The sequence below is a fragment of the Danio aesculapii genome, chromosome 7, assembly GCF_903798145.1.
Source record: "Danio aesculapii chromosome 7, fDanAes4.1, whole genome shotgun sequence".
Classification (NCBI taxonomy): domain Eukaryota; kingdom Metazoa; phylum Chordata; class Actinopteri; order Cypriniformes; family Danionidae; genus Danio; species Danio aesculapii.
Window position 1 is genome coordinate 58,340,931 of NC_079441.1, and position 12,993 is coordinate 58,353,923.

The window sequence follows — 12,993 nt, forward strand, 5'->3', positions numbered from 1 at the left end:
TGTGTGTTAGTAAATGCAAGACTATTGATGAAATCCAGCACAACACTGTATGACAATGCTTCAGATGACTGTTCTAGAGCCTACAGCAAATCAATCTGTCAGATTCTGGAGTGCTTTACGGGTCTAAAGAAAAATATTAATGATAAATGATCTTAAATAAAACAAATACATTTATAGAGATGGTATATAAGTATATAACTTTACTCACATGGGAAACGGAGGCCACGTGAATGGTTTGTGAGCACAATTAAATGCACACAGCATCCCATATCATCTGATAATTGTAAGACATAAGTCCAAAAGGCAGCTGACTGTGTAAAGCCACATAAAACAAAACAAAAATACGATGAATATGCCGAGATCAGTGGCTAATCTGCCGGATTCAGCTGAGGTGAAGTGACGGCGACCAGCGAGACCTAGCTGTCACTCAAGTGGCCACGCCCTTAATTATGCAAACTTAATATAACCTAAAATAAAGGAAATGGATGAGTTATAAAAAAATTCACCCCCCTCACAGTTGTCATGGAGGGTAATAATAGCTATATGAACCAAAATCGTTCTTTGTACCAGGCTGTAAACACCCTTTTTTCTGCTGTAAAGTTGGCTATTCTAACAGAGGGCTCAATTGCACTTTGCTCTATTATGGAGCCAGGACTAGCGGAATTTTGATGAATTGCAGTTTCAGTTACTTCCGTATTGGCCTCCCGAGGGAGAGCGGGAGGTTGCCGCTTGCTTTGAACGCATAAAAAAAAAACACAAATAGATTGTTTTTCTATACTAAAGATGAAATGGCCCTAAAATGGGTGTTTCAACAAGACAACATTCCCAAACACAAAATCAAGCAAGTAATAACTCCGTTTTATTGAGGTAAGGGAGTGGCCAGCTCAACACACTGACCTCAACCCAATTGAAAACATAAAAAAATGCAGTATCAAAATCAAAATCCCATTTCTTTATTAACAGATGGTATATTAACAGATTACTACCAAACACAGAAACTATAAAATCATTAACTATAAAATGCTTGGATTTAGAATTGAATGTTCATTCATTCATTTTCTTGTCGGCTTAGTTCCTTTATTGATCTGGGGTCACCCCAGCGGAATGAATCGCCAACTTATCCAGCATTCGTTTTACGCAGCGGATGCCCTTCCAGCCACAACCCATCTCTGGGAAACATCCATACACACTCACTCACACTCATACACTACGGACAATTTAGCCTATCCAATTCTACCTACGTTTTTTTTGACTGTGGGGGAAACCGGAGCACCCAGAGGAAACCCACGCGAACGTAGGGAGAACATACAAAATCCACACAGAACCGCCAACTGACCTAGCCGAGGCTCAAACCAGCAACCTTCTTTCTGTGAGGCGACAGCACTACCTACTGCGCCACTACGTCGCCCACTACCACACACAGAAACTATAAAATTATTAACTATAAAATGCTTGGATTTAGAATTGAATGTTCCCACTATTTAACATATGGAAATAAAAGTCATTAAAAGCATTAGCGCTTTAGTCACTTTTTTTTTAATGCAACTGTACATTTGCATATCCGATAATATACGCAAGATATACATGTGCATGTCACATACCTGCCCACAGAAAGCACTGTGACCTCTCCTACATGACTGCGTCTGTCCAGTTTCTTGCTGGATGAGCGTCTCAACAGAGGCCATTTTTTCTGGTTGCAGCGGTGGCAGATGTTTTTATGTCCGCTGATTCCTCCGATGGTGTGCAGGTGATTACAGGTGTGTTTGGCTGCAGTGGGTGGCAACCCTGGTGCTGCAGGGCTCTCTGGGCTGGTGGGTGTGTTTGGAGTGGTGGGTGTCACAGGACCACTGTTGGAAATTGAAAAGAACAATAAAACAGATTAACTATGAAATACCCTTAATGACCTACCTCCATTTGACAAATTATGTTAAAGTGCAGTACACTTTAGTGGTAAATAATGTGTTTGACCTCCCCCAAGCATGCCAAAACTTGATTATTACTATTAGTAGTATTATTATTATTATATATTTTCTGTTAAAAAATTACTTTATGTATGCTCTTTTTAAGCACACAGATAGTGTAGGCCATAGGCTTACGTCCTGTCACGGCAGCACTGCTATTACAGCATAAGAAAATTATTATAATAGCAAGCCATACATTTATGGCAAATCTGTTCAGTAAACCAATGTTTTATAAAAAAATAAATAAAAAAATAAACAAATCCTCTATTGTTCTGAAAATGTACAAACCAATTTCAAAACCTGAGGTCTGGATCAAAACATAGTGTGTGTTTGTGTATGTGTGTGCACCCGTACACCCCTATGTAACACAATTGTTCAGCTCAGCCACATGTTAAACCAGGATTGAAGAACGCATTTTACAATGGAAACTGTTTTCCCTTTTATAAAAGATTATAAAAACTGACATTGCAATATTTTGCAATGAATACAACTTCATCAGATGACTTGAATAGCTCTATTTAGATAGAATAAACCTTTTTTTTTAATAATAAGGAGGTGCATATGCAGACAATATAGTAAAATCACAGTATAGATAAACAGAATAGAATGAATACAGAAATGAAATAATCAGTGCATTACAAAGAGTTTGAAGTATTTAGCCACAGAAACTAAATAATCAAATGTATAAAAAAATAAATAAATAATTAAAAAAAAAAAAAAAAAACACGCTATATAGTCTTCACATAAATAAATAAATAAATAAATACATAAATAACAGTTATTCTTTGCCAAGGCTACAACTGATAGAATTTCAGTCCAACATTATATTAAAGGAGCTAATTTAATAGGTACTTGCATAAAAAATAACTACAATTAGGGCTGGACGATGAGATATCATATTCTGATATTCAATATATTATCTTTTCTGTAAATTTATATACACTGTAGGTTTATATACATTGACCACATAGGAAGGACTACTTTTTTTTTTTTTTTTAAATTTACCCACTCCTCTAGGTATGGGACGATAACCAGTTTCAAGATTTACCACAGTTTGTAAAAAGTTTGTGTTTTTTACCCAAATATTTTAAAAAAGAACATATTTTAGAGCAGCAATCACAATACCGTAATATTTTTATCCAAGGTTATTATACCTTATACCGGCCCATACTCCTGTGTGATACATTTCATATTTCTCACATTTCACTATGAAAAAGCATGCTTAGAATTGTAATTCAGTGTCATTTGCTTGGTTGCCATTTTAAAATCGCAAATACGACGTTGTTTGTTATGACAACTCAAACAAACCAAAACACCAGTGTCCGCGTCATTTAGAAATGATCGATTGCAAAGTGCAATAAAATATTTTAATGTTGTTGATGATTGGCATTATTTCTATATAAGACCTATTCATCTTTTAAAGACATTTGAAATTGCCTATTGTCTAGCCCAGGCATGGGCAAACTCGATCCTGGAGGGCCGGTGTCCCTGCATAGTTTTGCACCAACCCTAATCAAACACACCTGCTTGTAGCTTTCTAGTGATCTTGAAGACACTAATTAGGATGTTCAGGTGTGTTTGATTAGTGTTGGAGCAAAACTCTGCAGGGACATCGGCCCTCGAGGATCGAGTTTGCCCATGCCTGGTCTAGCCATTTGTTAAAGGAAAAAAAAAAAAAATGTTAACGTTAGTCATGTTAACGTTAGTCAATATACTGTGAGTTAAGCTAACAATGAACAACTATTTTCATTAACTAACGTTAAATAACATGAGCAAACATTGTAATAAATGTATTGTTTGTGGTTTGTTCATGTTAATAAATATATCAACTAACATTAACTAATACAACCTTATTGTAAAGTCTTCACGAAGTCTTCAAGAAATTACAACTAATTATGAGACAGTAAAAAATATATATTGACACTCATTTTGAATGAGTTCAAAATGACAAATTGAATTCTGTACCACTGTATTTGTGCGCTTTTGAGTTTCTTTCCACTGAAAAAAAGTGATCAGAAACGTATTCATGACTTAAAATGGCCTATTGACAGTCATGTTTCTGACAGAGTTATGACAAGTTACGTTGTCTTGGTAATGCCAAGTTGTCAAAGACATCTCAAATGCAGTCATCTTTGCATTTAAAATGACACGACACTTAATGGCAATTGTCATAAGAATGTATAAAATCTCTTTTTTTTTATAAAGATGTCATGACAACCCTTTCATTTAAAGTGTTCTCGTTAAATTATTATTACGGATACAATGACACCATTGCAATGTCAATGCTGAAACGATATACTGAGCAGCCTAGCTGAAATGCAGCACAAATACAGCATTTACTTCAAGAGACAAGGCAACTCACTGCCCTGCTGCTTTATCTGTCCTTCCATTCTGCTAACTTAAAAAATAAATAAATAAAAATTTGCATTGGTCTTATCAGTTTTCATTACGCTGTGGGAAGTTGTTCTGCTCTGTGTGAATATGCGTGTGTGTCTCACTCAAGAGGTAGAGGAAAGCAGGACAGATACTTCAAATGCCACCTGCAAATGGGACTACGAGGAATATAAAGGAACAAAAGACACCCGTGCAAACGCACGTTACATAAAAAGAAGATGCTGTGTGCTCAGCAATGAAGAGTGTGACATCGGTTAACCTGATCCTTTATAAACATTAAATCGCAAAAAGGGCCATAATGCAGTCATTACAGGTCAAGGTTATGATGGTTGGCATGATCCCATTAGCCCCTGCTGGTCAAAGTCGTAACTACACCATCTAACTGCCAATCTAGCCAGGATATTTCTGCAGTAGTACTGGCAATTATGTAACAACACAAAAAATTACAATGAGAATATGAACTGACATGTTCGGTGTACATTCAGAAATATTATTGTTTTGACTACATTAACACTATCTGACTTAGAGCTGTGCGATTTAGGGAAAATATTTGCGATTTTTTTTTTTAACAGATATTGTGATTTAAATTTGATTTACTATTTAATTTTGTAGTCAAGCTGCAGCTCTATATTTGTAGCTTCTTACTGCTAAAATGCAGTGAGTGCTAGTCAAAAAAATTAACTGAAAAGATATTAAATAACTCCAACTTCTATTCAAATTAGTTTATAAATTTTCTGAAATTAAACACTATTTTTTTTCTCTAGAGCAAACAGTAGTGAGTTATGGTGTTTGTTATCTCCTGGTGCCTTCGTGATGTTTTTTCATATGGTGTAACAGCTGCTAGCTACTAGATTGAGTGTCACTGGCAATACTTTTAGTTGACTTTTTAGCAAGACACTCCTCATATAGCTGCCCTAGGTTTAACACTAGATAGTTTTTGTTTTAAAATGTATAAGTTGTGTTATAGTTTCGCCTGGTGTCACTACTTCAACATCTTCAAGTGATATTTAATTACTTTAATTCTTCAGAAACATGCACTATAGTGTAAATGGCACTTAGGATATGTTTGATGTCACTTGGTAATGAAGACATACAAATTGTGCCTCCAGGAGTGCTTTCAAAAGCCATTCATTTACAGAAGTGTGTAATATATTATGTAGAACATAGCCAAGGTCTGTGTGTTAACTACAAATAATAAAATTAATTAACCACCATGCCATCATATGTAGAAGTATCTTTGGTATATAAATTGTATGTTCATCATGTTGTTTGGTATCGGAGTGACTCAAACACATTTAGTTGAATTTTACCAGTTACCATTTGTCAAAATCAGTGTTTTGACAGGTGAGATGAAACTTATTTGAATATGCAAAACCTTTAGCCAATCATTCCAGTGGACATTAACTTCCAAGCCTAGAATGAAGCACAAATGTCAAAACAAGGTGCTCTGACGAAAGGGTCAAAACAGGATTTAAAACAGTGCTTAAAAAATAGTGAGCATCTTTCTTTCAAGCACTTCTAACTATATGGACATCAAAGAACATACATCACAACATTAAACAAAATTTCAAAATATCTACTTTTGTGTTCAAAAGAACTTTGAAGAATGTTGAACCACTGACTTCCATATTTCTTGTTTTTCAGCTTTCACCAGAATATGTTTTTTTGTGTGTTCAAAGTTTGAACAAATGAACGGTGAGCAAATAGTGAGTAAACATTTGTTTTGTGTGCGAACTATAACTTTAATAAACGATTTTGTAGTATTGTTCATTGTTACTTAATATTAACCAATGTGGTTTACTAATATTACCAAATTGAGCCTTGTTGTAAAGTGATACTTATTTGTAACTTGATAACAAAATAAAATGTATATAAAAAATAGTTCCCTTAACATGATTGGCATAGCTAGTAGCAACTACTTTCAGAAGAGCAGTTTGTTTGTAGTTGAACTACCTCAGATTATGACTTGTACCTCAGACTGCTACCTTTTTAAAAGTAGCTTCAATAACGGTAACTGCAAAAAAAATAAAATAAAATAAATCTTTCCCCTAACGTAGCTGGGTTTTCGGACTAAAGAAATGTTTGAGTGACATAGATTTCTCCATCCATCCTTTTATAAGCGCCATCCTAGACTTCTCCTGTCCAGTATGTTCCTCAGTAAGTGGCGAATGAATCGCACAATCACACTTCATTCTGAGAACCACTCACTTTCTCATCCCTCGAGTCCTAATAACTCCTTTCTTCATAACATTTATTGCTATAGTCTACACCTTTCACCTTTCCTATGCTCTGCTCTTCCCTTCAGTCTCTCTGTATCATCTCAGACTGCAGGAAGGAAATTCACTCTGCTAGAGTCTCTCAGACTGTTCTGTATAAGCAGCGGAGTGACCTGATTGTTCAACCCAAATCTCTTCACATGAATGCGCAGATAAACTGGAAAACATACACTCTACGCGCGCGCGCGCACACACACACACACACACACACACACAATTAAACAAGGACATCTGGGGACAGGGACAGATCAAAGGAATTCCCAAAAATGAAAATTCAGTCATGTTTTGCTCCCTAGACAGACTTGAAGAAAATGCCGGCTGAGCTTTTTGACTGAATAGAGATTCAAAAAGCACAAATGAAAGAACATCCTCTGAAATATAGGCACAAAAATAAGCACCTTTCTAAAAAAGTACACTTCAGTACTTTCTGGGCACTAATATGTTCTTTTAAGCTTAAAAGTACCAAAATGTAATTTTAAAAAAAGTCCCTGACAATAAAGATAAAACTTTTTTTTTTTTTTCATCTCTGAGACTGTACATCAAAATCATTCATTAAGTTTATTCATGAGTTCACATTAGAATTGTGTTAAAAGCTCACTGGAAAGAAAAGTTATGAAGTTATGAATAGTGACTATTATATGAAATTTGAGCTCTTAAAGGGATAGTACATCCAAAAATTAAAGTTCTGCCATCCTTTACCAACCCTTCACTTTTTTCAAAAACTATAAGAGTTTCTTTCTTTTGTTGATCACAATAGAAAATATTATGAAGCATGCTGAATATGTGTATCAATTGACTTCCATAGTCAGCAGGTTTTCAGCTTTCTTCAAAATCTCTTATTTAATATGATGATGAAAGAAACTCAAAAATGTTATAATAATTTTGAATTTATAGTTGAAGCCTGAATGTGTGTAGTATTTTTAATCATTTTTGTTACCTTGTAGGGAAAAAAAAATAAACAGGGCATTTGGTTCGAAATGACACGAGAATGAGTCAATGATGATGAAATATTCATTTTTCACGGTTGAACTATTCTTTTAGTGAGTGATGTGTAAGATTGTCAATTACATAAGACAAGTAAAACTAATTTAAAGGGATAGTTCACCCAAAAATGACAATTCTGCCATAATTTATTCACCCTTGACTATTAATTGTTAGTAAATCATGGCTGAAAATTAATTTTGGGTTAAACTATCCCTTTTACTATTACATTTCCGTACAACTAAACATTTATTACTCATGTATCCTGAAATGTTTAAGGAAAATGGAAGAAACCTGTAAGTGAAAAGTACAGTCACATCTTCTTCATTATAATCTCACATGATGAACTATAAATCTATAATCCGCTTTTATAATACTGCTAAAAATAACATGAGGAAAAAACATTCTATACAGTTTAACAGGGTGGAGATCACTGCTCCACCCAGACTCATATTCCATGACTCCTCTGTATATGTGGATTTGAAAGTCTTCCTGGATCTAATTCTGGCTTGCAGCGCTGTCAGTGATTGATGCTTTCGTGCTTCATGGTGATTTCCTCCACAATGTGTCATATTAGACAGACAGAAGCACATCGTGCTGCTGAAGCTATCAGAGAAGTGACAGCGCCATCTTTTGGAGTGATGGGATATTACTTTATATTGGAGTTTTATAAGCTGACAGTTTGACAAGAACGCTGCAATGTTAATCAATGTACAAATATTATATACATATATACATATATATATACACATATATACATATACATACATACATACATACATACATACATACACACACACACACACACACACGGAAGATAACGTAAAGGGATATATTGCTCTGTTATTATCATGAGGAACAGTGTAATTGTTTTACTTTTCTTTCTCAGGGAATTAAATTTAGAGAAATCGCTGTAAAAATTATTTTTTGTAAACTATATCTCTTTGCAATAAAAAAATATTAAATATAAACTTAAAATGTTAAAAAAATATTTTATTATGATGGATTGTTGGTGATAGGAAGGATGTCGGCCTGATTAGGTAGCTTTACTTGGACAGAGGAAAATTAAGGCCTGTTTAAAATGATTTAAGACATACAACACAACACTTTACGAATTTAACGACTTTAAAGCCTAAAGTTTTGTTTTTGAAATTTAAGATGTCAAGACTTTAAGACCCCGCCTGCAGACACCCTCATAGAAAAGCATATTAAATTAATTTTGTGAAAAAAAATGTCAAATTATAGGGAATATTTACAACATGTTTTTGAAACTTTAGAATGTGGGATTTGTGACATTTAAAGGACCGAAAACCTCTGTTATAAAGCAAGACTGATGCTCTTAGTATCCCCGACAAGATTTCTGATTTTTCAGTACACTATTTTTACACAATACATTTTAATTGGTGTCTTCTGGAAACCACAGGGGAATAATAAAATATATTTTTGGTCATAATAAAATAATAAACATTAACAAGACACACTTTTAATGTTATTAGAGAAAGAAAGCTGTACTACAATTTTAATTGAAGTTTATGCTTGAAAGCCCATTTTCCTCCACCAATTTACAGCTAGTTTAGAAGATTAAAACACACATAGAAAAGAAATATAACCAGGTCTTACCCTTCAGAGTCTATACTGTCCTGAACCATGGCTTTGAGTGCATCCGAGTTGGCTGGGGAAAGACAATGAGAGAGAGAGTTTATTAATTGACTTCCTAAATTAGCACAGAGAAGAGTCGGCAGCCTCGGATGACGAACCACTGGCTTGACTGAAATCTTCTGACTAATGAAAGCAGCTTAATGCCTTCTGATACAGCAACAACTACTGCAGCACATAATCACAGTAAACCAAGGGTAAGTTCTTGCCATCAAACACCACACCTTACAAATATCAGTGCAAGTCCATTTGACAACTAGCTCACATTACCTGCCTCTATCAAAACAGTTATTGTTGGATTACAGTGGAGTTACGGTTAAGCCCAGATAAAATACTACATCTAACGACTAAAATAGAGGAAAATTAAATGTGTATTTACACCTCATGTCCTTCTGGTAGTGACACAGCAACAGTGGCATAGAGAGGAAGACACATAATTAGATAAATATTTTGCAAATAAACCAGGGTTTTAAACACCCCTTTTTCCAAACCCAAAGTTGTGGTGTAAAAAAAGTATTTTTTGTGCGTGTTTAACAGCAGATGGCGCTCTAGGCTAGTTTTTTTTCTGTACACTCAAATAAGGAAGAGCTGAGTCATGCAAGTTGACTTTTAAATCACAAGACGATTGTAAACACAGCTCACTATGAACACTCCTGTAATTTGCATAAACTTTTTGCTAACTTTATTAATTATTATTTTTGGTTCAAGTAGTATTTTTAAGGGTATATCTGTTAGTGAAACACAGTGCCATCTGTTGGTAAAAACTGAGCCCGGAATCAATTCAAGAGAGAATAGTGATGCATTTCGAAAATCTCAGAAAAAGATGCAGAATAGATTTCTAAAACTATTTTGACGCAGCTCTCAATGCGTTCTTTCTGAGTAGTGATTTTTGCAATTAGTGCAAATGGCATAATGCTAAGAAAATACTATTTCCACCTAGAGTAAACACCTTTAGCTGCTATTTGCACTATTTTTGTTTTATCTTTTCATGCATATAGGGAATATATGGTTAGGTATGTGCAAGGTTGGGTATAGGAAATACTATTTTTACATTTAGTGCAAATGCCATCTATTACTGGTTCTATTGTGCAAAAAGCTGCTGCATGCCTTCAAACACACATACACGAGATGCCATACCAAGATATTCAACTTGAAAATGTTCATATATTCAAAGATGGCACAAAAAAATGCCAAAAACATTGTGCAAGGACTGGCAGTGAAAGTGGCGTGCATTTAACAAACTTCCAGTTCCTTCTGTTTACACATCTTGAAGAGCTATTTCATGCAAAACTGAAAACTCTGTCATAATTTAGTCACTGTTTACTTGTCCCAATCCTGTTTGATTTTCTTCTGTTAAAGACAAAAGAAGATATTTTGAAGAAAGCTAGAAAACAACCGATTTCCCAATGATAGTCAATGGTTACATGTTTTAAGCTTTTTTCGAAAATCTTCTTTTGTGTTCAACAGAATAAAGAAACTCATAAATGTTTGGAACCACTTGAGGTCGAGTAAATATCATTTTTGGGTGAACAATGCTTTAAACCATTTTAAAAAGTCAACTGATGCACGAGCAGAAATAATCCCATTTCTGATAGGATGTTGTTCTATAATAGATAATCATGAGTGACCAGGATGGGGTGTTGAAGAAACATCAAAGATACACTTATTGGCCCTAAATCCTTATTGGGCCTAAATCCTGTACACAGCAGATCTCACAACAACTCGACCTACAATTAGAGGGATACAAAGTTAGTGTTAGCTCTACTATAAAAGATCTGGGTGTCATATTAGACAGTAATTTCACTTTTAAAAGTCATATATCCCATGTCACAAAAACTGCTTTCTTTCATCTGAGAAATATTGCTAAGTTACGAAGTATGCCATCCATCTCAGATGCAGAAAAGCTAGTCCATGCTTTTATGACTTCTAGGCTGGACTACTGTAATGCACTGTTTGCTGGCAGCCCAGCATCCTCTATTAACAAACGCCAATTAGTACAAAATGCAGCTGCCAGAGTTCTTACCAGGTCTAGAAAATTTGATCACATCACCCCAATTTTATCCTCCTTACACTGGCTGCTTGTTAGGTCTCGTATTGAATTTAAAATATTGCTTCTTACATATAAAGCTTTAAATAATCTAGCCCCTGTTTATCTAACCAATCTTCTGTCTCTCTACAATCCAACTCGCTCTTTAAGATCTCAAAACTTAGTGCGCATCGTTGGATTTGCTCTTCAGTATTTGGACTCTCAGTAGTGATTATTAAACCACACTGAACTGAGCTAAACTGAACTGAACTTAAACACTACAAACTGAACTACATTGTTCCCATTTACTATGACCCTTTATGTGAAGCTGCTTTGACACAATCTTCATTGTATAAGCGCTATACAAATAAAGGTGAATTGAATTGAACACACGGAAACAAAAGGTACAGGTTTCCAGCAGTCTCCAAAATATCTTCTATTCTGTTCAACAGAATAAAAGAAAGTCAAACAGGTTTGGATCAAGGGGTGATTAAATGATGACAGAATTTTCAGTTTTTGGGTGAACTATCTCTTTAAGGACTTATATTCTGCTAAAGCTATTCCAGAACTGGAGCAATTATTTAAATGATAAAACATTTCTACGAATAAGCATGTCTAAGATTATTTAAATTGCATATATGAACAATGAACCAAGAAGGTACATTTGTCAATTTCGATTTCATGAGGACTTTAAAGCACATTTTATCATTAACATCTTGAATTAACCAGACAACAAACACAATCCCAGTCAACGAAATCAAAACTTGTTCACCAAGTCTGAAAAAAAGGTGTGTTTTGCAATTTGTATGTATGATCAGTATTTTCAGGATTTAAATCCACAGTTCAAATCTTAAAGTCCGGCCAAGACACCTAAAATGTAGTTACATAAAGTCTTTCAATGTCAATTTAATCGTCAACTGATTATTATTATTATTACTACTACTTCTATTATTATTATTACTAATACTACTACTACTATTATTATTTTTCATTTATTTTTTTTATCTGGAAATGTATGATTCCTTAGTATTTTGATTTTTCCCACTTGTTGCTACAACAACAGTGCCAAGCAACCTTGTTCTCTCCAGAATGCTTTGACTAAAATATTTTATTATTATCATCATCATCATCATCATGTATTTATTAATTTATATATTTGTGATGAATTTATTCTAATTCATTAGAATTAAAAAAAAAATTCAAAATGTATTACCAAATTTTGAGGTCAGTCAAAACAGAAATAAATAAGCCTGGTGATACACAGTTGTCTGGTGTGACCTCATGATTCACTGCTCTGAAGTCAGCTGAGGATTGTTTACACTCCGTCACAATCAATGTAACATCATGATCAATGTGACTGTCTTGTTACCACACCTCAAGTTTCCATCGGAGTAAACAGACCAGCAAAAATATGTCATCATTTCCAAGAGGTCTTACGTTCCGTAATCTTAGGGTCAAGTAAACCAGTGACCATTTACCAAACTATCTTTCATTAGTGTGTCAAATTCACAATTATCCAAACATTCATAGAGTTTACCTTCATTTTTCATGATGTAGTGAACAATCTGGCCCACTGTGTCTGCGTTTCCTTCACTGAAGGTGTCGTTTAGATCTGACAAAGAGAGATAGAAAATGGTTGTGTTAAAAAGAAAATAAATAACAATGCTTAAAGTGATGGTTCACGCCAATATGAACATGC

General features: G+C 34.6%; 1 protein-coding gene across 1 annotated transcript in view; it reads right to left on the reverse strand.

Annotated features, from left to right (window-relative positions):
• The window catches only part of rell1 (RELT like 1), a 43,223-nt gene that overhangs the window by 3,837 nt on the left and 26,393 nt on the right, over positions 1-12,993 (reverse strand). Inside the window, exons 3-5 of the mRNA XM_056462264.1 lie at positions 12,832-12,906; positions 9,233-9,284; positions 1,602-1,847 (exon numbers count right to left, since the gene is read on the reverse strand). Coding sequence (XP_056318239.1) covers positions 1,602-1,847; positions 9,233-9,284; positions 12,832-12,906 — 373 coding nt within the window. The remainder of the gene's footprint in view (positions 1-1,601; positions 1,848-9,232; positions 9,285-12,831; positions 12,907-12,993) is intronic.